The sequence below is a fragment of the Xiphophorus hellerii genome, chromosome 13 (assembly GCF_003331165.1).
Source record: "Xiphophorus hellerii strain 12219 chromosome 13, Xiphophorus_hellerii-4.1, whole genome shotgun sequence".
In the NCBI taxonomy this organism is placed as follows: Eukaryota; Metazoa; Chordata; class Actinopteri; order Cyprinodontiformes; family Poeciliidae; genus Xiphophorus; species Xiphophorus hellerii.
In genome coordinates this window covers 23,085,289-23,107,451 of record NC_045684.1, presented here as the reverse complement: position 1 = coordinate 23,107,451, position 22,163 = coordinate 23,085,289, and the positions used below count along the sequence as shown (strand labels likewise).

The window sequence follows — 22,163 nt, the reverse complement described above, 5'->3', positions numbered from 1 at the left end:
TATTTCTCTGGTTGCAAACAGTTTATCATGTTCTGTTTTCAGGACAGGTTTCACACAGGAAGATTGTTGATGTGACACGGTCTTCTATCTGTTTCCTGTGTAAATGCTAATCACTTTCTGAGCTAACAACAACCCAATTCAACTGTGATTATTGTTTAAAGCATCTTAAAATAGAGATAAGAAATTGTCACTTGGGTCATTGTAATTTTCTTTTGGTCCTAAGCTGGTCGTAGCTTTAGCATCCAGGACAAGCTAACCTTGACGTATGCTACATGAAAATGCTGAGATTTATCCAATGGAGGTTGCTTATTACCTTATAACAGAACTTCCTTTTAAAAATATAATTTAAAAATATTGATCTATCCCTTTAATTTACCACAAACTACTGAAGTAGCAAAAATAATTTCTAATGGAGGCTAAACTTGGAGAACGATGTCTGCTTTTCAAGCGAAGCAGATTGAGCCGACATGTTTAGTCATTGTTTGTCTCATGTTCGCCAAGGTGACACTGATGAGTTATTTTGTTTTTTTTTTTCAGTGAAACCTTCTGATAAAGTTGGGCGAGATGAGCGTGGATGACACTGTGTCGACGTAGCAGCTGTGGGACACGTGGCCATCGTATCATAGGATGTCCTTGGATTCATTTCTTCCACAGAGAAATTGGATCATGACATCTTTGTCTCCGTCCCGTTCTGTCAGGGAGTCATGGCAACCTCGCTGTAGCGCAGCATCGTGGGAAAGATTGTGATTGAATGTGAATAATGTGAGGAGGGGAAAAGATACACACACACAAAAAAAAAATCAACCGATGACAGAAACAATACGGCCTTTTAACCTCAAGTTTTGTCTTGGCTGTCAGCTAACTCTGCCTAATCATAACGCATCAGAGAAGTTTTGGAGACACACACACATACAAATCTGAGCCAACTGTTACAGCAGACAGTGGACTGATAAGCATGCAAAGTGACAGATGTAAGATGGAACCATGGAGGAGCTCGTTGACCTCTGCTCTGTTCGGGGCACTGTGCTCACCAGCACAAATTACCCATCCGTCCATCCCGCGTTTCCTCCCAGCAAAACAGGACTGACTGCGGATCCTGGAAATCTCTGCACAAATGTAGTCTGCCGATGTTTAGAAATAGTTTTTCTTTCCCCGTTTACTGGGGGGGGGAAGAAAAGATCCAACTGGGTAAATTTGGAAAAAAATCTGAATGAAATAGCACAGAACAATAAATTGTAGATTTTAGATATGAAATTATACGCTCCAGCCAGAAAAAAAGTATTTACACCCTGCTTTCATAGTCCAGTGAAACTTTTAGGTTTTGCCTACCATCTTTGCACTTTAAAAATGTATCCCTCCCCTCCCCCCATCTATCTTTATAAAATAGCTAAGGTTACTTTGGATGGAGACCCTTTATGAATATCAATTTTCAACTCTGGCTTCATTTTCTGGACTTATTTCCAGACTTATACTAGGCCAGAGAAACACATGGATAGATTTTGCACTTACCCAATTTATTCTGGGGCATTTCTTAATTCCTGAAAGTACTGAGATAAGTATGGCAGATTGTCCATGCTTCAATCAATCAATCAAATTTTATTTGTATAGCACATTTCAGCAGCAAGACATTTCAAAGTGCTTTACATCATTACAAACACAGAATCACAATACACAATCAATCATTAAGTCAAGTTACATCAATAAATTTGTAATTGATTACATTTCAAATACAATTCTAAACAGGTGGGTTTTTAGTTGAGATTTAAAAGAAGTCAGTGTTTCAGCTGTTTAATAATAATGTTCAAGTATGAACATTATTATTGTTTTTATTTAATGCAGGGTCTGGTGTAGTTCTGGAGACATTTTGTATAGTAGCATTGATGATTTCCCACATAATGTGACTGAGATAACAAGAAAACTGACAGACTTTTCCAGAAAAAGGCATTGATGTGAAGTTTGATATGTTTTTAAAGGGACAGTATTGTGTAAAATCAACTTGTGTTAGCTTGACGTCATGTTATAATTTTATTCCCTCATAAAACATTCCTGGATTGTTGCTTTGACCCGTTCATGCATGTTTGAATGATCCTTTAATCTCCTCTTGCAGCCATTCATCTGTGCCTGGATTGACCTAATGCTGCCTCCCTCACAACTCCCCTTCTCAGCTCCTTTCGACTAGCCAGCAGCAATTAGCAAACATCTTTGCTGAGCTCATTATACAAGCATCTTCTCAGTACAACTCTAGTAAAAACTCCGTCAAAGGGTTAATAGAGGAGCGATGTTGTGATGACTTCCCAAAGGCCGAGTTTCAGAAAGAGCTGGAGTTTCTTAAAGAGATAGAGACCCAATTTCAAGGCGTTAAATCAGGAAGTGAAATTTCCTTTAAGTCATATTTGATAAATACAGCATTTTTATAACAACTGAAGGTAACATAGTTACTTGGTTGTGCTATAAAGTGGCACCATGTGCATTTTATAGTACTGGCCCTTTAAGATCTCTGTATTGTTTAATTTTATATTAGTGTTATTTTTCATTCACTCAGACGATTTGTTACATTCATCTGGATCATCAGCCTCGGTAGATTCATGAATCAACAGGTGTCCCACTCTCAAGACGAAAGTCTTATTACTTATTCATTCAGTTTGTCTCCTCATCTCCTCGTTCTGGTTTCCTCTCAGTGTGTTAGAAATGACCAGCCTGAGGGCGCCCGGCTTTATTAACCTTAAATTCACATTCCCTTTGTTGGTCAACAAATTGGTAAATGTAACTCATTTTGTAAGCCACAAATTTTATTTATGCAAGGCCTTCAAAATTGATGCAGACAAATAAAAATCTTAAACTGGACTTCAGCTCGGCCTTCAACGCCATCAGCTCAGACATTCTGCAACTAGCTCACAATGTCAACCTTCTTTGTCCCCACAAGCACCAATCACCGCCGGCATCCCCCAGGGTCATGTTCCCGCCACACTCATTTTCTCTCTATACAAATCAATCAATCAAATTTTATTTGTATAACACATTTCAGCAGCAAGGCATTTCAAAGTGCTTTACATCATATCAAACACAGAAACACAATGCAACATAGAATCAACAATCAAAACGCGACATTAAGTCAAGTTCCATCAATAAATTTGTAATTGATTACGTTTCAAATACAATCCTAACTCGCCGTTTTTCTTCCAAACAAATGACTGTTCACACATGGCAGCACTGTCGTTGGATGAGTCCGTACAAAGACAGGAAGTTTGATTGGCCGGTCCCTTGGTGAGGTCAGAACCATCTGGAGCATAACCCACTGTGGAGATGACAGTGGACTTCAGGAGAACACCCCAACTCTATCTCCCCTCACCATTCTCAACAACACTATGTCTACTGTGGATCACGTCTGTCCCGGTTCCTTTAGACCACCATTTTTTCAGAACTGAGATTATCCTCACACATATCCTCCTGTTCGGAAGGAGGCCCAGCAGAGACTGCACTTCCTGTGACACCTTACTTCACCTGGTCATTTTATACACTGCCAACGTTTAGTCACTCCTTTGTTCATCCATCCCTCTGTGATTTAGCTAAACCATAAAACAGACAGAGCCACTCTAACATAACACTAACTAGACAGGGTAGATTATGAGGATTGACTTTTTCTCCATCCAGGACTTGGTAAATGTCTAGGGTCACTGCTATCTCTGCATGCCCCCCACATTCTGGACACAAACTACTACTACAAACTAAGTGGCGTTGGTTGTAGGAGTTCGTCCTGCAATCACTGGGTCGCCTCCTGGTTCGATTCCCGTCTGCCCGCCACTGTTGTCTCCTTCACCCGTCTTGCTGCCTTGTGTGATGCCAGCTTTCTTATGTCAGCCTGCCCCAGGACAGCTGTGGCTACAGTCCAGTAGCTTGCCATCATCAGGTAAGAGTGTCTGAGCAAATGAGAATGCCTGATTTCATCGTAAAGCTTCTCTGAGAGTCCTGAAAAGCATCATTTCATTTTATTACTTAGACTTTTACCTTTGGGTCAGCCCTGCAAAGTGCTATTAGCAAAATGATCCACCACAGAGATAGTTTCTTCTACCAGACTGTCTCTCTGATGAACACTCACCAGTCAAAATTACTATTAGTCACCGATTATTCTGCTGGGTATCAGCAGTACGCATTTTGCACTAATTAAACCTTATCTTCTTTAATAACACTGTAAGTACCAAATTTACATTTAAAAAAATCCCCTTCTCCCCACCAAATGTATATATCTATTTTTAAAATATCTCTACATTGAGAGCAAAGTAAAACTGAAACAAATTTCTTGTTTGTGTGCACAAACTTGGCCAATAAAGAAGAAGAGGGCAGGAAAAACAAATCAATGAGGTCCAATACAGGAACCTACTGCAAGGCCTAAATATCATAGAAATAAAACAAACCGGCAAAAACACAATGAAGCCCTTCACAGCAGTCTATTATACAGTTTGCAACAAATACTTTTATGAGTTTTCCCCCTTTCTCTTCTGGCTTTCTGCTTGAAAGAGGAGATTTCTTTTCTCATCTTTGCCGAGAGCAAAAACCCAGTGGAGGTCCATCAAAGTTCGTTTCATGTTCAGACACAAACGCCCGGCTTTTCACTCTGAAGTTGGATTCTGACTGGATTCAGGGGAATTCATCTGGCGTTTATTAACAGATGGGGTTAATTTACATTAAAATGACTTCTATATATTAAAATATAGATACACATGATGAAAAAAATTCTCACATTTGCTTTTGGTTTTATTACTGTTGGTTTAAGTTGGGGCTTTCATACCGAGGTGAAGTGAAGCTATTTCTATTACCCAAACTGGAAAGTTTTGAAAAAGAATTGGCACCCCCCCAGATTTCACCAACCCCATGGCAAAACACGGCGGTGAGAGCATCATGCTGTGGGGATGTTTTTCATTAAGCATCCCCACACCTGAAAGCTGGTCAGACATGGAAGTGGATGGAACTAAATGCAGGGAACGTAAGGAAGGAAACAGGACGATGAGGCGAAATAAAATATTTTAGAAACAGGTTGGCTTCAAAGTGCCAGCCAACGTGCGTCTATGAGATGTCTGTGCCAAAAATTGAAATTGAATGTTCTTTATCCAATCTGACTGAGCTTGAGGTGTTTTTCAGTGTCTACACGTGTAAAGCTAGTAGAAAAAAAAAAGACTTGTTTTTAGAAAGGGATTTTGTGTTGAACAGTCACAAGATTTCAATGACGTGCGATCAAGTTTGTTGTTGTTATAAGACAAAATGTGGAAAAGATGATTTTTAAAAGGTCCTATATAGAAAAAATAATCTGAACAGGACTCATTAATGTATGACCAAATACAGCCAACCTGATTCTGAATCATTACAAATCATTACAAAAATAAAAAAAACTGTGACCAAATTCAATCCAATCTCAAATTGGAAATTTTAGATTTTATCAGAGCAACATTTGTAAATATGCGTAACTGTGGGTGTGGCTGCCATCAGTGGCAGTTATGCAGTTTAAGTTAATTTTATGGTTTTAAATTAGAATAAATAAGTTAAAGTAACATAAAATAGTTCATGTTTATTAAAATTTGATCGTAATAGACATATTGTTGTTTTAAAATGCACAGTTAAAGGTTGCGCAATTGTTTCCAGAGTGGAACCAATGTTCGACTTGTTCGGTTTAGATCAATATTTTCAGTTACACGCCACACTCGGTAGAGGGCAGCATACTTTATTTTCCCAGTTAATGAGAAAGAGTTGGAGAATCGTGCAACAAAGTTTTCCTGCAGGTTAGGTAAAAGATGTACACAGAGTCTTTGTACTTTCGTCTAAAGCGGCCAGTGACGTATGCAATTTGTATTTTACGTGTTTGGACGGAAATAGAATGATTATTTGTGAAGGATTTGTCGAGTTTCTGTTAGTCACGTGTGTTGTGACATAGAATACGTCGAAATTTTTTATAAGTCAAACCACATTTGTCAGTGTTTTTGCTGTTGAATATTATTGGTATATTCTCTAGGAGAATGTCTTTCTCAGTGTTGTATAGTAACGAAGTAAAAATACTTCACTACTTTACTTAAGTATATTTTGGAGTACTTCATACTTTCCTGGAGTATGAAAATTTTTGATGACTTTCACTTTTACTTCACTATATTTCCGAACTTAATTGCGTACTTTTACTCCGATACATTTTCAATGTGTGGTTTAGTTACTCGTTACAAAAAAGCGAGAGAGAGAAACGCAAGTGTTTTGACCCCACCTACTGATTAGCAAGTAGCAAGTAGCTACCGAACAAAGTCCGTAGCCTGCTTGCCTGGGCTTGTTCATCACCACCAATAGGATACTTCTTCTTCTTCTTCTTTTCTATTATGGCGGATCACAAGCAACTTTAAGGTGCATACCGCCACCTACTGTACATGAGTGGGTAGAAGCATTACTTCATATCTATTAAATTCTACTTTTTAATTTTGTATTCTTAAGATAAATAAACAATGCTTTCCTTAATTTGTGAATATCTGTTATGTTTCCTTCATTTCCTAATATACCTTTAAGATTCCATTCATGCCCCATATTTCTAACTATTCTCTTTAATTCTTCCCTTTCGAGTTCATTTGACTTACAGTTCATCAATATGTGTTCTACATTTTCTTTCTCTCCACATCTCTCACATTTATCATTATTTTTCCTCCCTATTTTATAAAGCATGTCATTTAAGTAGGTATGACCTACTCTTAATCTACTAATTATTATTTCTTCTCTTCTGTTTCGTTCATTAATGCTTCGAATTCAAACTGACTTTTGTACTTCATATAATCTTCTTCCTTTCTTATCTTCATTCCACATTTTTTGCCATTTCTTGATTTCTTTACTTTTAATTAGGATACACCTGTTTCGCTTCTCCCATTAAACACAAAGCAAGTCTCGCAATCAGTAGCAGTCACATGGAAATTCTATCTTACAAAAACTCCCCGTTCAACTTGAAGAAACACATCGAGGTAACGTCTTATGAAATGGTTATAATCCTCCTGTTTCAGTAACTATAGCTTGGTCACTAGGCACTATTGTGAAATCTTGACCATAAATGAACTTTGTTTGGCATTGTTTCAGTTCCACACGTGGTGTATTTAGCTTAGGCCTAATGTTGACTGTAGCAGGCTACCTAGACTCCTCTGTTCAAGGGGGGACAGAAGCCATAGCAATAGCAATTTAGACTAAATTTAACGAATATAGGAAAGGCATGCAAGTTCAAAACCAGGTTTACAGATGCCAATAAGCTGCATTTCCCTCCCAATTCTTTTTTTCTTTTGCATAATGACCAGTTGTGTGCACCACCTACTGACTGTAGCATTGACTGATTCACTGATTTGTGAAGTAGAGTAATCGTAACAGCTCTTTTTCTTCATGTTGGCCGCATTTTCTGTACTATTTATTTTTCTCATTTTCAGCACTGACCTTACTTGAAGGGAAAACTTAAGGCTTACAAAAACTTTGTATTTTCTGTCCTGGAGGGTATACTAAGAAGCTGGTTCAGTTGTAAAGCAGGTTAAGTTAACCTTGTGCTATAGGTAAAGCACCTAATTTTCTTAACTAAATGATGCCTGCAGGTATATCTATTAGCAGGTTTAATTTTGCCTGCACTTGGTTGGGTACATTATTTTAAGTGTATTTGACAAGTTTACCAAAATATAAAAAATGTCATTCAAACTGCATTTGCTTTGTTTTACTTTTTACTTGTACTTTTCATTACATTACTTGAGTACATCCATTTTTACAGTAATTTCCATACTTAAGTACAAGAAGTTTCAAATACTTTAAGACTTTTACTCAAGTAACATTTCAGTCAGTGACTTCGACTTTTACCAAAGTCATATTTTGGAGAGGTACTTGTACTTTTACTTGTGTAACCCACATTGCGTTCAAGGATTAACAAGATTTTAAATAATCCGAATTAAAATTTATCCAAACAGTTCTTAAAGTCTAGCTAGGTTCGGCTACTGGAGGAGATGGCAATTTGTAAAGCACAGAGACAGTAAGATGGTGCAAATTGGTGAGTTGTATTTAGTATTTACAATATATATACAATATATATACACATTAGTCCATAGTGTAAAGGAAAAACAAGTTAAAGTTCCTTATACCAAGGACGTCCACCAGTCTTTGTTGATGATGGAAAAAAACCAAAATAATCCACTTCCTTCAATGGGGACTTGAGCTGATCCTCCAATTAGGTCGGAAGAATGTTCCCAGATGATAAGTCTTGTGTTTCGGTATCCTGCTTATTTTAGCTCGCCAGTCGGGTCGGTGAAACCAGACAATCCTTGCTATTGTCAAGATCCCTCCAGCCACTCCTTGCGCGAGGGATCTGCAACGCACCTGGCCTGTATAAACAGACCTAATTAATCAGTTACATGTGCAGAAGTTTCATAAGTAAATATAACTTATGCAACCAATATTGTTACGCAACAAATCAATATACAATCACAACAGGCTGGAAGACTAGTGCTAGCATACTAGCTCCCTACCAACACTCACCAGTTCCCTCTTGACTAACCGTGATTCTTGCAACGTTTGGTTGAGTAATCACCCGGCTGCAAGTTAACAGACATACACGATTGAAAAACAGACAATAGAGATCTGAAAACCTCGTCGGGAACAGACCAGAAGCCTACCTGCACATCAGAGTCCCGCAGCGTTTCCTGCCTAAGCTGCGATTTGCAGCCATATAAACTGTGCTGTCAATTTAGGACGCTGATGTGCAGCTGTCACATGACGTCAGAGCCACGCGAGAACACTATTGTTCTCGCCTGGTTGGTGTTAAATAAATTAAGGGGAAGAGGAAAAAATGTTTAAGTAAACCTTTAAAAAAAATAAATATAACAAAATGGAAAATAAAATAAATAAACTAAATCTAATATAGAAAATGATCCTGGTTACACTTGACTCTGAGATTTCAGTACTTTATACAACACTGGTCTTTCTGTATCAAGATGTATTATTATATTTTTCGTGCAGTTCTCAGGGCATCGTTAGAGACCCCCGTGTCCAATTAAATGGCAGTAAATATCCAGAACGTGTTGTGTCCGTTACAGTAGGCATTGATGTAGTTTTTCTGGCTTACGTTAAAAACTGTCTAAAAGCAAAGAGTTCCTAAATCAAACTCGTGATAGGTTTACACTTACACCTGCACTTCCTGGTTTGGTGTGTTTGGATATTTAATAAAAAACAACAGAATTTATACATCTTCATTTAATTTCCAAACCTGAAACAAACTTCTCGATCGGATAAGTTTAGTTTTAAGTCTAAATCTGCCAGGGAATTAGTCATTTTCACCTTTTGAAGAATTTCCAGTCAAAAAAACAGGCATTGATTGTGTTATGACCATTGCCTGCATAGATCCACACCCAGTTTGTCAAGAGAGGAGCCTGTGTATCGCCAGTGTGAGGGAACGCTCACCAGAACTGCTTTTTTTTTTTGCTCACCAGAACTGCTGCGTTGGGACAAACGGCTCCTTTGACACATATTGGACCTGACCAGTGGATAGTTTAATCAGAGACATTGACAAATGCAAACAGGTTGAAATGTCTTGCTGGGTGCAAAACCTTAGAGCTTTGTCCACCAATCACACGCTGCCTCTGGGAGAATGTTTCATGGAAGTGGATAAAGGCATAATTTTAAAATCCTAACTGTGATGTGTGTTTGCAATTCAGCAACACAATGACAAAGAATATTTAATCTGTAGCAGATGATGTTAAATTCTGTCACCGTATGAAAACCTTTCGGTCTTATGGATAAGCGGAGGTCATACATTTGCTTAAATTGTCACATTTTACTTCATGCTACTTCTTGCATTCATGTTTTTAGATACACAGTAACATTAAATTACAAAGATTTGCACTTTATATCTGCTGTTCAGAGACTTTTTTGAGTCAGTATCAACCAGTTCACTTGACCTCTATGAGTATTTGCATTGAGGGGTAGCGTTAATGATCTACTGGGAACATGTGGGTAACGTTTCATTGACCAAGCAGACAAACAGCATACAGAGCTAAATAATGTATGCTCAAACATTTAAATGTCGTGTGATTGCTAGATAAAGGGTTTGAACGGCTTCACTGTCTCATTGCAGATAACGATTCTGTCGATATCAATAGACTACAGCAAACACGGCTCTGTTGGCACAACAGATCACTGATCGATTAAGTGGCCACCACCAGTTACTCATTTGCAATCGCTGGTTTTGTTTGAACAAATCAATAGAAACGCTACAGCTGCATCAATAATTAGTCGTTTGAAAGCACTTCTTTTTTTTTTATTGGCAATTTCAATCGGTTTTTGGAACGTTGTAAATGTTTCAGCAGGAACCCCACAGCGCCTCACTTTGGGTAGAAACCAGAACGTCATCGTTGGAAATAACAATTCTTATCAATCGTGCTGAATGTTAAGCGTTCTCTGGCTGCTTAGTGTGTAAATAAGACACTGTTAAGGTTTAATGCCAGTGCTGATGCTGGGATTAAAGCTTTATGATTCCCCCTTAGCAAGCTTTTGATTAGTAACCCTGTTTTGTCATTTAATCTCACAGCTGCGTCAGTGTTGCTGCCTATATTCTATATTCTTTCAGAGAAGGAAAAAAAAAAAGCATTATAATTTTCTGAATCTTGGATTGAAACATCAAAGCTTAGAGATTTTTAAAGTTCACATTTGACAGTTGATGGTGCAATATCTGTGAAGCCTCTTTTGCTCATCAAATATTGAAGAGATGGGCATTAAAAATGCACAAGGTTAACAACATTGTGTTATTTCTCTGATCCCGCTCTTGGTAATCATCGTTAACAGGCTCGGACAAGGAGCTGCTCAGAGGACAAGCCAGAGACGGACCTCCGTCAGCAGGTTTTAGTCATTGTATTAATCCAGAAAAACTCTTAACAGTGGAAAAGGAAAACAAGCAGGGAATCATGCTGCAGACTACAGACACGTAGCTGATGACAATCGGTTTTAGTTGTCAACATAATGCGCTGAATCTTAAATGTACGCGTGATATATAAAATAAAAAGGGACGAAGTGCTAAGCTGCTAATTGTCAACACTTCAACAACTAGACAAGGCCAGGAAAGAGTTTTAATACAAAAAAATATCAAGGGAGAGGGGAGTAGGTTAGCTATGCTAGCTTGACTTTCACAAGCTTAACATGTAGATGTGCTGCAGAATTTGCTGTGTTTCGGTTCAGTCCATAAAAAAGCAACTCACACACCAACTCTGACAGATTATCAGCAGCAGGTGTTTAAATTAGCTAATTAACCACTGCTGTGTTCAGATGATTTCTTATTAATAAACGCAAAATAAACATTAAGCCTGAAAACGTAACACTGAATGTTCTGTTATTTGTGTGGGAAATGTTGGAGTGTTTTTGATGCTTAATCCTGATGCACTAGTTGAGCTGTTGTCAGTCAGTTCCCGTGGCAACAGGTCTGTGGTCTGCTGTGGGGCATTTCATTATATTATTAAAACCTACATCTCCATGTTTCATTTTGTTGACAGAATTGTTCTACCATGGCAGCGCGGCTATGGACGGAAGGTAAAAGAATCGTCTTTTTGCTCTCAAGCATTCTCCGGGTGTGAACAACAGCATGCATCGTGTCTATACACTTTTTTCGTTTTCATGTTAAGAACCAAAACAAACTTCCAAACATAAAATAGCTCCATGTCTAACACCAAACGACAATGATCAATCAGAACATGGATAAATAATACACACAGTAAAAAAAAATTCCGTAAAAAAACAGGAAAATGTCCTGGTAATTTTCTGCCAGCACATTTTCTGTTTTTTTTACGGAAATTCTGGTCATAAGTTTTCCGTAATTTAACAGCATTTTTTTATGTTAAATTTACCAGCACTTCTGTTAATCCATAATTGAAATTTTCCGTATTTTTACAGTACATGTCCTGTATATTCACAAACACTTCTGTAAATAATGAATTGAAATTTTCCGTTTTTTTACAATATGTATTAAAACATTCCGTAAAAAAACAGGAAAACATCCTGGTAATTTTCAGCCAGTACATTTTCTGTTTTCTTACGGTATTTTCACAGTTTTTCAATGTTAATTAACTTGCATTTCTGTTAATCCCTAACTAAAATTTTCCGTATTTTTCCAGTAAATCTGTAGTATATTCACAAGCATTTCTGTTACTTAAAAACTTGTATTTTTGACATTCAAACCATTCAAGTCTGTGTTAGACATTGACTAAGTAATAAATATAAAGCACTACATTTTAAATAAACATAAATTTAAGCAAAACTCAACTTCTTATTCAAAAGGACATTTAGACCATGAAATTTAGTGTTAAAATAGCTCATGCAGATGGGTTAACAATGAAACCATAAACAATCCATTTGCAAATTTTATTTTGCAGTTCATGGTTTTTCAATACCATATCAACACATCATTACAATATAATTACAAATTGCATTCTCAATTATATATTCAGTCAAACATATTTTTAAAGTTGTTAAGGTCAATGTAAAGTTCATTCTTGAGTCCAGACTTTGAAGTCAATTTAATAATTTTGTTAAGTTTAATTTAATTAACACAATCCAACACTAACATTAAAAAAATACAATTTTAATCTTGCAATTTGCATTACAAGATTAAAATCACAGGTGTAAACAAGGACCAACATCCAACTACTATTTTCTGAACTGCTGTCAACATAACAGAGAACATTATGAAGCATCACCTTTTACAAGAATCAAATTTTCCATGGACTGTCAAAGTCATACAGTTCATTTACAAACTTGAGCAGTCGGGGTGGAATGTGATGATGCTTCTTCCCCTTCATTTCAGCCTTTGACCCTCGTTTGGGGTTTAAGCCCAGAAAGACTCTAAAAAAAAAGGGAATGGATACTTGAGTTTAACATACAGACAGATGCGTCCAAATTACATTATCACTAGGACTACCAAAGATTCCCAAAATGGGAATCTTCGTCCAGGTACCAGAGAGGGGCCAGTTTGGCCCTGTCCCTAGAGCTACCAGAGAGGGGCCAGTTTGGCCCTCCAAGAGAGGGTGTGAAGAGGCGCCTTTGTTATGTAAATAAGGCCATTACTATCCTGTTCCAAGGACAATCAGCGTGAAAGTTGATGTAGTGAGTTTGGCTCTCCTCCCCCCTGCTCATCTACAGGGATGCTAATTAGACCATTCAGAGTCGTCAGTTTGGCCACATTTGGATGCTAATAACCCAGTTTGGCCCTCTCTCAGTAGCTCTAGGAAGATACCCAATCTGGCCCCTCTTGGTAGAGATAGGAATTTCTCAAAATCCTGGTAGTCCTAGTGTTAAAAGACAAATAAATTTTTCATATCATTGAAAAATGTAAAGGTTCTTGAAGGGCATATCAATGGGGGTTTTTCTGTAATGTGACTTCTTACTCTATTGAGGTTGGTAGGACACATTAGCTATATACATTGTCAGAGAGCATTTTCGTACTGGATTAACTTTATGCTTACAAACAACACCAATTGCTAGCTTAGTGATCTGGCTGTTTTATCCATGCATGAGATATGTCAGTGTCTTGTCCTAATTTCTCAGCTCTGGGTTTTTCCCTTAAATAGTTTTATAATCCAATTGGAATCCCAATCAAAGCAAAAAGTCAACAAAGTTAATTGGACTTCCCTACATCCGTCTACATGCACTGAAATCCTTAATGTTTCTCACATAGATGACCCTCGCAGCAAACATGCTGTGTCTTAAAATACTAATACATTTTCAAAAATCTGCACAGAATTCATGTTGTAACACCTGGCTACACGTTTTCCTTCAGGATTCCTTTTCTTTTTTTCAAAAATTGTGCAGCTGAGTGTGTCTTTAGGCTGAATACTAATGCCTCTCAAAACAAATCAATTTTTCAAACAATTGACACCCTAGAGATAGCCATAGAAAGTTGACTTACATCACTCACACTGAGCTTCTAAGCCAAATTAATGTCCATAACATAGCAGAGCAAAGCTCAGTTTAGCCTTTTAAAGAAGAAAACTGTTAATTCCACTGCTAAATGGCTTTTCTCAAGGGTTGGGTCAAACAAGCTTTTCAGCCACAGGAGGTTCTTCATTCTGAGTCATGCTGTTCTTGCTGCAAGGTGAAGACGTAGAACGATGAAAGAAATCAGAACATAAAGGGTATAAGTTGAATATTAATGGAAAGGATTTGAAACCCTCTCTGATTTAACATCTGCAGCTACCTGGTAAACTGCAGCATGAAATTGCACATTCAGAGCAGTTTGTCAATGGAGCTTTCAGCAGATAAAGCAAATGAAATGCAGAGTGGAGGAAACATATTGGACTTCTACACAACCTGATGTTTCTTTGAATATAGCGTTCCTCACAATAACAGCGACGGCTGGTAAAGATGTGCAAAAAGGCATAAAATTCATCTTTATCACAGCTGTATTAGCTCACAGTAAAAATTAAAAAGGAATCACGTCTACAAAAATGTCTCGGATATTGGCATCCCTAATGGTAAAATAAATCAATGCAACCGTTCTTGTAATTAATCATTTAGTTATTTCCTGAAATATAGCTATGACCCTCAGTACAATGTCCCTCATCCACTTTTCAAAATGAGAAAAACAAGAAAATACAACCTTCAAGTAAAGCAAATGCTCTTCATAAGTCAATAAATAACTTATGAAAGATATTTGCCTAAACTCGCCCGACAAACAGTCAGAAAAGCTGAAACGTTTTAAACATCGGGAACTGTAGCAAGGATTGGTGTTATGAGGGTCACCAAGATTCTGTAAAGATCATTAAACACTTTAAAAATACCAACCAAGAGTAAATTTGGGGGAAACAGCCACAACAACCAAGGTTTGCTGAGTATTCTGGTATAATAAATAAAGGTGCATAATTATAAATTAATTTATAATCAAATTAATTTGATTGTTTCTATGAATAAATTGGCAACTATAAGGGCGCATAGCCAATGCAGTGTACTCAGTGTACTATAACCCTGGCGGGCCACCATGCTTTACTTGCCCCCCACCAGGCTAAACATTGTTTCCTTATTGTAAATAAAGTTTTTTTATGCACCAGTAACAATGACTGTAAAGAGGAATTAAGCTAGGTTTATAGTTTGTAGTTGAAGCGTTGTACTGGGCACGACGGGGTGCGCACCAATTGCTCCGTCCTTAAACCTGCCTGTTGGCTTCAAACACCATTTCCAAATTATGATGCCTGCTTGTTCACCTCCGAATTTTTTTTACATCTAAATTTTTTTTAATACAAAAACAAGGTGTGTCGCTGGTAGACTTCTCTAGCAAATAGATTCTTTTGATGCATCAAAGAGTGATGTCATCACTGCTGATGTCATTGTTACCAATGGAACTGAACATTCTAATAGTTCATTCACATCAAACACGTTTTGAGCGTCAGGCGAGTCTGGTTTACATTCAAAGTCTATGTGGAGTGTTGGACGCCATGGACTCTCTTGACGCGTCAAACGGCCACATCGGCCCTCAACGCGCCTCCACATAGACGTTGAATGTAAATCAGATGCGCCTGACTCTCAAAACGTGTTTGGTGTGAACGCACCATTATATGTCCTGTGTCATATTAGTTCCATCATATTAGGACCAAAGCCTGGTCCTAATATGATGGACTCATTGCTTTGAGTCAGGGGTAACATTTAGAGGTAAAATGTGAATTAAGTTTTAGATAGGGTTAGGATTAGGGAAAATGTCTGTGTTAAGCAAAATCACAGCAACTAAAATGAAGGGAAATGAATGCAAAGTTCTAATATGGGTCGAAATAGTTTTGATAAATCTGTATAGCATTTTGTTTTCTAAATCATTCTATAAATAATGATGATATAATGTTAGGTTGTATTTCTGCCAATTGCATAGCTGCAGTACATTAGTAGCCTAATGTGTTGAATGTGCTGAGACACATTCAACGCATTAGAAACCAATCAGAACCAAAAGTTTGTCTTTTGGTTCTGATTGGTTGTTTCTGGACAGCAGCAGAGTCAGAGGAATTTTCAGATTCTCAGTTTCATATTTTACTGTCAGACACTTTTAACAAATATTCATCTAACACACTTATCCTTGCGCACACACATTCACACTTAGGACAATTTAGAGAGACCAATTGTTTTTTTTAGAAATTGTACCTGCTGCAGTTTTTATATATATAGGAAAGTTTTAATAATGTTTATTTTGGTGTTTTTAACTCTGAAATTGATCTTGTGTTTTATCCATTGGCTTTGGAGTTAGGAATATTATTTGCCTGTGTCTGTTTTGATTTCCTAAATTTGTGTAAAGGATATAAATACACTGCTGTTTAAACAAAACAGCGGTGTATTCATTTGGCACTTGTGCATATCAGCCCAACAAGGCCATACTGGATATTTTGGAGACGAACACATTTATCCTTGCGCACACACATTCACACCTTAGGACAGTGTTTCTCAATTCCAGTCCTCACGCCCTCCCTGCCTGCATGTTTTAGGTGTTTCCCTTCTGCCACACGCCTGGATTGAATAATGGGTGATTAACAGGCTTCTGCAGTACTTGATGGTCACGCAATCATTTGAATCAGCTGTTCTGGTATAGAGGCACATCTAAAACATGCAGAGCAGGGGGGCCTGAGGACTGGAATTGAGAAGCGCTGCCTTAGGACAATTTAAAGAGACCAATTAATTTTTTAGAAATTCTACCAGCTGCAGTTTTTATAGATAGGAAAGTTTTAATAATGGTTATTTTGGTGTTTTTAACTCTGAAATTGACCTTGTGTTTTCTCCATTGACTTTGGAGTTAGGATTATTATTTGCCCGTGTCTGTTTTGATTTCCTAAATTTGTGTAAAACATTGAATTTTCATAATGCCCAGTGTTGGCAAAACCTGGGTTTGGATTGTTATCCAGGTTAGTACCACCTGGGTGTGGGTCGGCGTAAAGGCCGAGCTGGGCTTAGACTGGCCTTCAGGCCAACGCCAACACGAAGCCCCTCCATGCAACCAGTGGAGGTTGGTCGCATGGACCTCGATGTTTGATTGGAGGTCCATCTTTCCTCAGACCTCCCTGTTGTATTGGAGGTCCATCTTTCCTCGGACCTCCCTGGTTGATTGGAGGTCCGTCTTTCCTCGGACCTCCCCGTTTGATTGGAGGTCCATTTTTCCTCGGACCTCCCCGTTTGATTGGAGGTCCATCTTTCCTCGGACCTCCCCGTTTGATTGGAGGTCCATCTTTCCTCGGATCTCCCCGGTTGATTGGAGGTCTGCTTCTCCTCGGACCTCCCTGGTTGATTGGAGGTCCATCTTTCCTCGGACCTCCCTGATGGATTGGAGGTCCATCTTTCCTCGGACCTCCCCAGTTGATTGGAGGTCTGCTTCTCCTCGGACCTCCCCAGTTGATTGGAGGTCTGCTTCTCCTCGGACCTCCCTGGTTGATTGGAGGTCCGTCTTTCCTCTGACCTCCCTGGTTGATTGGAGGTCCATCTTTCCTCGGACCTCCCCGTTTGATTGGAGGTCCATCTTTCCTCGGATCTCCCCGGTTGATTGGAGGTCTGCTTCTCCTCGGACCTCCCTGGTTGATTGGAGGTCCATCTTTCCTCGGACCTCCCTGATGGATTGGAGGTCCATCTTTCCTCGGACCTCCCCAGTTGATTGGAGGTCTGCTTCTCCTCGGACCTCCCCAGTTGATTGGAGGTCTGCTTCTCCTCGGACCTCCCTGGTTGATTGGAGGTCCGTCTTTCCTCTGACCTCCCTGGTTGATTGGAGGTCCATCTTTCCTCGGACCTCCCCGTTTGATTGGAGGTCCATCTTTCCTCGGACCTCCCCGTTTGATTGGAGGTCCATCTTACCTCGGACCTCCCCGTTTGATTGGAGGTCCATCTTTCCTCGGACCTCCCCGGTTGATTGGAGGTCTGCTTCTCCTCGGACCTCCCTGGTTGATTGGAGGTCCATCTTTCCTCCGACCTCCCTGATGGATTGGAGGTCCGTCTTTCCTCCGACCTCCCCAGTTGATAGGAGGTCTGCTTCTCCTCGAACCTCCCCGGTTGATTGGAGGTCTGCTTCTCCTCGGACCTCCCTGGTTGATTGGAGGTCCGTCTTTCCTCGGACCTCCCTGATGGATTGGAGGTCTGTCTTTCCTCGGACCTCCCTGATGGATTGGAGGTCCATCTTTCCTCGGACCTCCCTGATGGATTGGAGGTCTGTCTTTCCTTGGTCTCTTCTGTTTGCAGGGAGTCTTCTTTTTGCAGGGGGACCTCTGGTTGGGTGGAGACTCTCGGATGGTTGTTTTCCAGAGCAAGTTTCAACTTTATCTTCAGGTCTGCAACCTGACCCTGCAATGATTTCACTTTTTCCTCCTCTTCTTTGATTTTGGAAGCTTGCTCAGTGTGAGTTTTGATCTGTTCCTCAAATTTAAGTCTCTCTTTGTATCCTTCAATCATTACTTCAATCAGACCTTTATTGCGGGATTCATATTTTTCTGCCTCCCTCTTGAAGTGATCCAGCTGTTGAAGAATGCTCTTTGATTCACCTTCACGTTTGACTTGCAGATGACGTTCTCTTTCCAACATTTTTTGCAGCTTATGAATCTCCTCCTGCTGTGATTTCACTTCAGCCTGACATGCAATCCTTTTGTCTCTTTCCTCACGGAGTTCAAAAATCTTACTCTGCAGTTCTTCTTTAAGATCGTCTACCTGCTTTGTGAGATTGATGACGTGTTGGCTAGACTCTTCCTCGTCTTCCACTAAGGGGGTGATCTCGAAGCCAGCAGAAGGAGTTGTTTTCTGCTCGACTTCCAATGATCTTGGGCTCTCAAAGTCGCCGGAAGGACTTGGTTCACCCTGGATCTCCGATGATTCTTCTTCCGGCTCGCTGTCATCGTCAAAAACAAGGATTTCGTCGTAGTCGACTTGGATGTTTTGCTCCATCATTTCAATCCATGAAAGCTCAGCTGGAAAAGCTTCATGTTCACAAGTATTCTGTTGTTGCTTCATATCTATATTCTGGTAAATTATTTCTTCTCTGAAAGGATTAATTTCGAACGTGCTCTAAAGAGTGATCTGTCGCGATAGAACTGTGGAACAGGTCTGAGAAAACACTGTCTGTGAGCTACAGTCAAGAGAGAGATTCCTTTGTGATATCATAGTTATGACATCACTGCGGATGTCATTGTTACCAATGGAACTGAATATTCTAATGATGCATTAATATCAAACTCCTATAGAGGGTCAGGTGAGTCCAGTTTACATTCAAAGTCTATGTGGAGTGTTGGATGCCATGGACTCGTTTGATGTCAAATGCTCCCAACGGCCGCTAGGCGCTCCAAACGCGCCTCCACATAGATGTTGAATGTAAATCAGATGCGCCTGACTCTCAAAACGTGTTTGGTGTGAACGCACCATTATATGTCCTGTGTCATATTGGTTCTACCATATTAGGACCAAAGCCTGGTCCTAATATGATGGACTCATTGCTTTGAGTCAGGGGTAACATTTAGAGGTAAAATGTGAATTAAGTTTTAGATAGGGTTAGGGAAAATGTCTGTGTTAAGCAAAATCACAGCAACTAAAATGAAGGGAAATGAATGCAAAGTTCTAATATGGGTCGAAATAGTTTTGACAAATCTGTATAGCATTTTGTTTTCTAAATCATTCTATAAATAATGATGATATAATGTTAGGTTGTATTTCTGCCAATTGCATGGCTGCAGTACATTAGTAGTCTAATGTGTTGAATGTGCTGAGACACATTCAACGCATTAGAAACCAATCAGAACCAAAGTTTGTCTTTTGGTTCTGATTGGTTGTTTCTGGACAGCAGCAGAGTCAGAGGAATTTTCACAGATCCTCTGTTTCATATTTTACTGTCAGACACTTTTAACAAATATTCATCCATCATCATCTAACACATTTATCCTTGCGCACACACATTCACACTTAGGACAATTTAGAGAGACCAATTGTTTTTTTAGAAATTGTACCTGCTGCAGTTTTTATATATATAGGAAAGTTTTAATAATGTTTATTTTGGTGTTTTTAACTCTGAAATTGATCTTGTGTTTTATCCATTGGCTTTGGAGTTAGGAATATTATTTGCCTGTGTCTGTTTTGATTTCCTAAATTTGTGTAAAGGATATAAATACACTGCTGTTTAAACAAAACAGCGGTGTATTCATTTGGCACTTGTGCATATCAGCCCAACAAGGCCATACTGGATATTTTGGAGACGAATACTTGTGCCGTTATGCCATTTTTGGTCGGAAGGTTGCTGGGAACACTTTGAAACACACCATTTTAAATCAAGATCTTTTGAACTATGCAAGAAAAGAATGATAGTGATTCAAAATAAAGTCAACATTCCTCCTATTGAACACCTGAGCTGAAGAGAGGACAGAATGAGAGATGACACAAGAGTCTAGACAGTCTATAAAGAATAGGCAAGGTCTCAATCTGAATGTGATCGAGAAAGATTTTCACCAATCCACTACAGAGCAACAAATGACAAACAAGAGGAACCTTTATAAACGTCCACTTAAAGTTTAAAGTAGTTTACAACCTCTAGTTAACTAAACATTGCTCCACCAATGCATAGAAATTATGCAAGGTCCAGACTGAAGAGCTCCAACCAGGAATTGATCACAGTACCTTGTTGCTGCAGAACCATCCATTTGACATTAAATGTACTCAATTCAATGTTGTGCAACTGTGCTACAGTTATGAGAGGTTAATTTATTTTAAACCTACCAGAGCTTAAAATATTGTCAATATAAGCCATTGTCAAATCTGCTCTTTCAGTAATTGCAGAGGCCAATGCGTATTTGCTAAATGTATGTAAAGCCCATTTTCATGTTCACTGATTTGAAATGCAGATTTCTCCATGTAATTGTAACTCCTTTGGGACTTTCACTGTCATACAGCGGCTTTCTGGATCTGCCAGGCAATCCAATTAGTGCAGCTGATCACCAGTCCAGTTGCAGTCATGCAACTGGACTGTCTCAACAGTTGCAAATAACTCCTTGACAATCCTCAACTATGACTAATTTGAATGAACAATCACTGAAACAACAAAATTGTTGGTACACTTCTTTTAATGAAGGCAAACCCGTAACAATCACTGAAGTTACTTGAAACTGATAAAATTGTAAAAAAAAGGGGAAAAAAAGATTGACTGAAAATTAAACAATGAAAATAAGACAATGCTTCTGAACTGTGTTTCAAAAGCACAGAATTAATCAATTATTATTGCTCAGACCAAATAATTCAAAATATCAACAAAAATATACCAACCTTTGTATAAATTCCAGTGTCAGGGACATGTCTTTTGGATATTTTATGTTCAAGACATAAAACATGGAGAAGGCGTAGCTTAGGGCAGCGATGGGTGACTTGATGTGGTCATTCACAATCATTTGGTCAACAGCAACTTTAAAAAGCTGTTCACCTAAAGAAACAAATCATTAATACAAGAGTTTAAGATCCACCACAGGTGACCAGAACATGTCCATAATATGTTCTAAATACGCGCAGTAATTATATAGAAAATGTTTTATTATATTAATTTTCATATGACTTTTTTTTCACGTACCTGTCAACATATTTTTCTCTGTCCTTACATTTATTCAAAATACTGTATAATCCATGGGTGTCCAAAGTCGGTCCTCAAGGGCCGGCATCCTGCATGTTTTAGTTCTCCCTGGTTTAACGCACGTGGATCAAATGATGGCTCATTAGAGGCCTAAGAGGAACATTGACTTGCTGAAAGGTTGTTACTACCACCAGGGAGAGAATAAAACATGCAGGATGTCGGGCCTCCAGGACCGACTTTGGGGACCACTGGTATTCAGTTCCAACAATGTGTATGATATTGCATCAAAATGTATATTAGCAAACTTTAACATTATTTGAAGGTTATTCTAGAAAACATAGTACATATAGAATTTTGAATCAAAAGTTTAACAGACTGAGGAAAGCAAAATAATAATAATTGCACACCCATTATAAAGATGCATGGGGTGCTTGGCAGGTCAAGATCAGGACTCTCTGGATGCAGCAGCTAAGGAGAGAAAAGAAAATATACACAAAATAGAGAAATGTAAACACCAAAGCATGTAAATCTTCTAATAATGGACGGAACTAAACAGCTAATGTTTACAAAAAATAATTGTTAATATTTTTGGACAAAAAGAAAT

The 22,163-nt window shown here is 38.7% G+C and overlaps 1 protein-coding gene and 1 long non-coding RNA gene across 5 annotated transcripts in view; both read right to left on the bottom strand.

The window, feature by feature from the left end:
• Window positions 1–8,015: 8,015 nt before the first annotated feature.
• On the bottom strand, window positions 8,016–8,844 carry LOC116730653 (uncharacterized). Of its 2 annotated transcripts, XR_004341383.1 has the most exons (3): window positions 8,652–8,844; window positions 8,515–8,570; window positions 8,016–8,360 (listed from the first exon to the last, which is right to left on the bottom strand). It is a non-coding gene; the product is annotated as an uncharacterized LOC116730653 (long non-coding RNA). The 2 variants fall into 2 exon arrangements; XR_004341382.1 differs by having other exon boundaries at window positions 8,515–8,844.
• A 3,523-nt stretch (window positions 8,845–12,367) lies between these two features.
• The window catches only part of LOC116730611 (uncharacterized), an 11,680-nt gene continuing 1,884 nt past the window's right edge, over window positions 12,368–22,163 (bottom strand). For all 3 annotated transcript variants that reach the window (XM_032579956.1, XM_032579955.1, XM_032579957.1), the window contains 3 exons: window positions 21,967–22,027; window positions 21,262–21,415; window positions 12,368–12,861 (listed from right to left, as the gene is read on the bottom strand). In XM_032579956.1, the coding sequence (XP_032435847.1) occupies window positions 12,729–12,861; window positions 21,262–21,415; window positions 21,967–22,027 (348 nt within the window). In that variant the 3' untranslated portion in view covers window positions 12,368–12,728. The remainder of the gene's footprint in view (window positions 12,862–21,261; window positions 21,416–21,966; window positions 22,028–22,163) is intronic.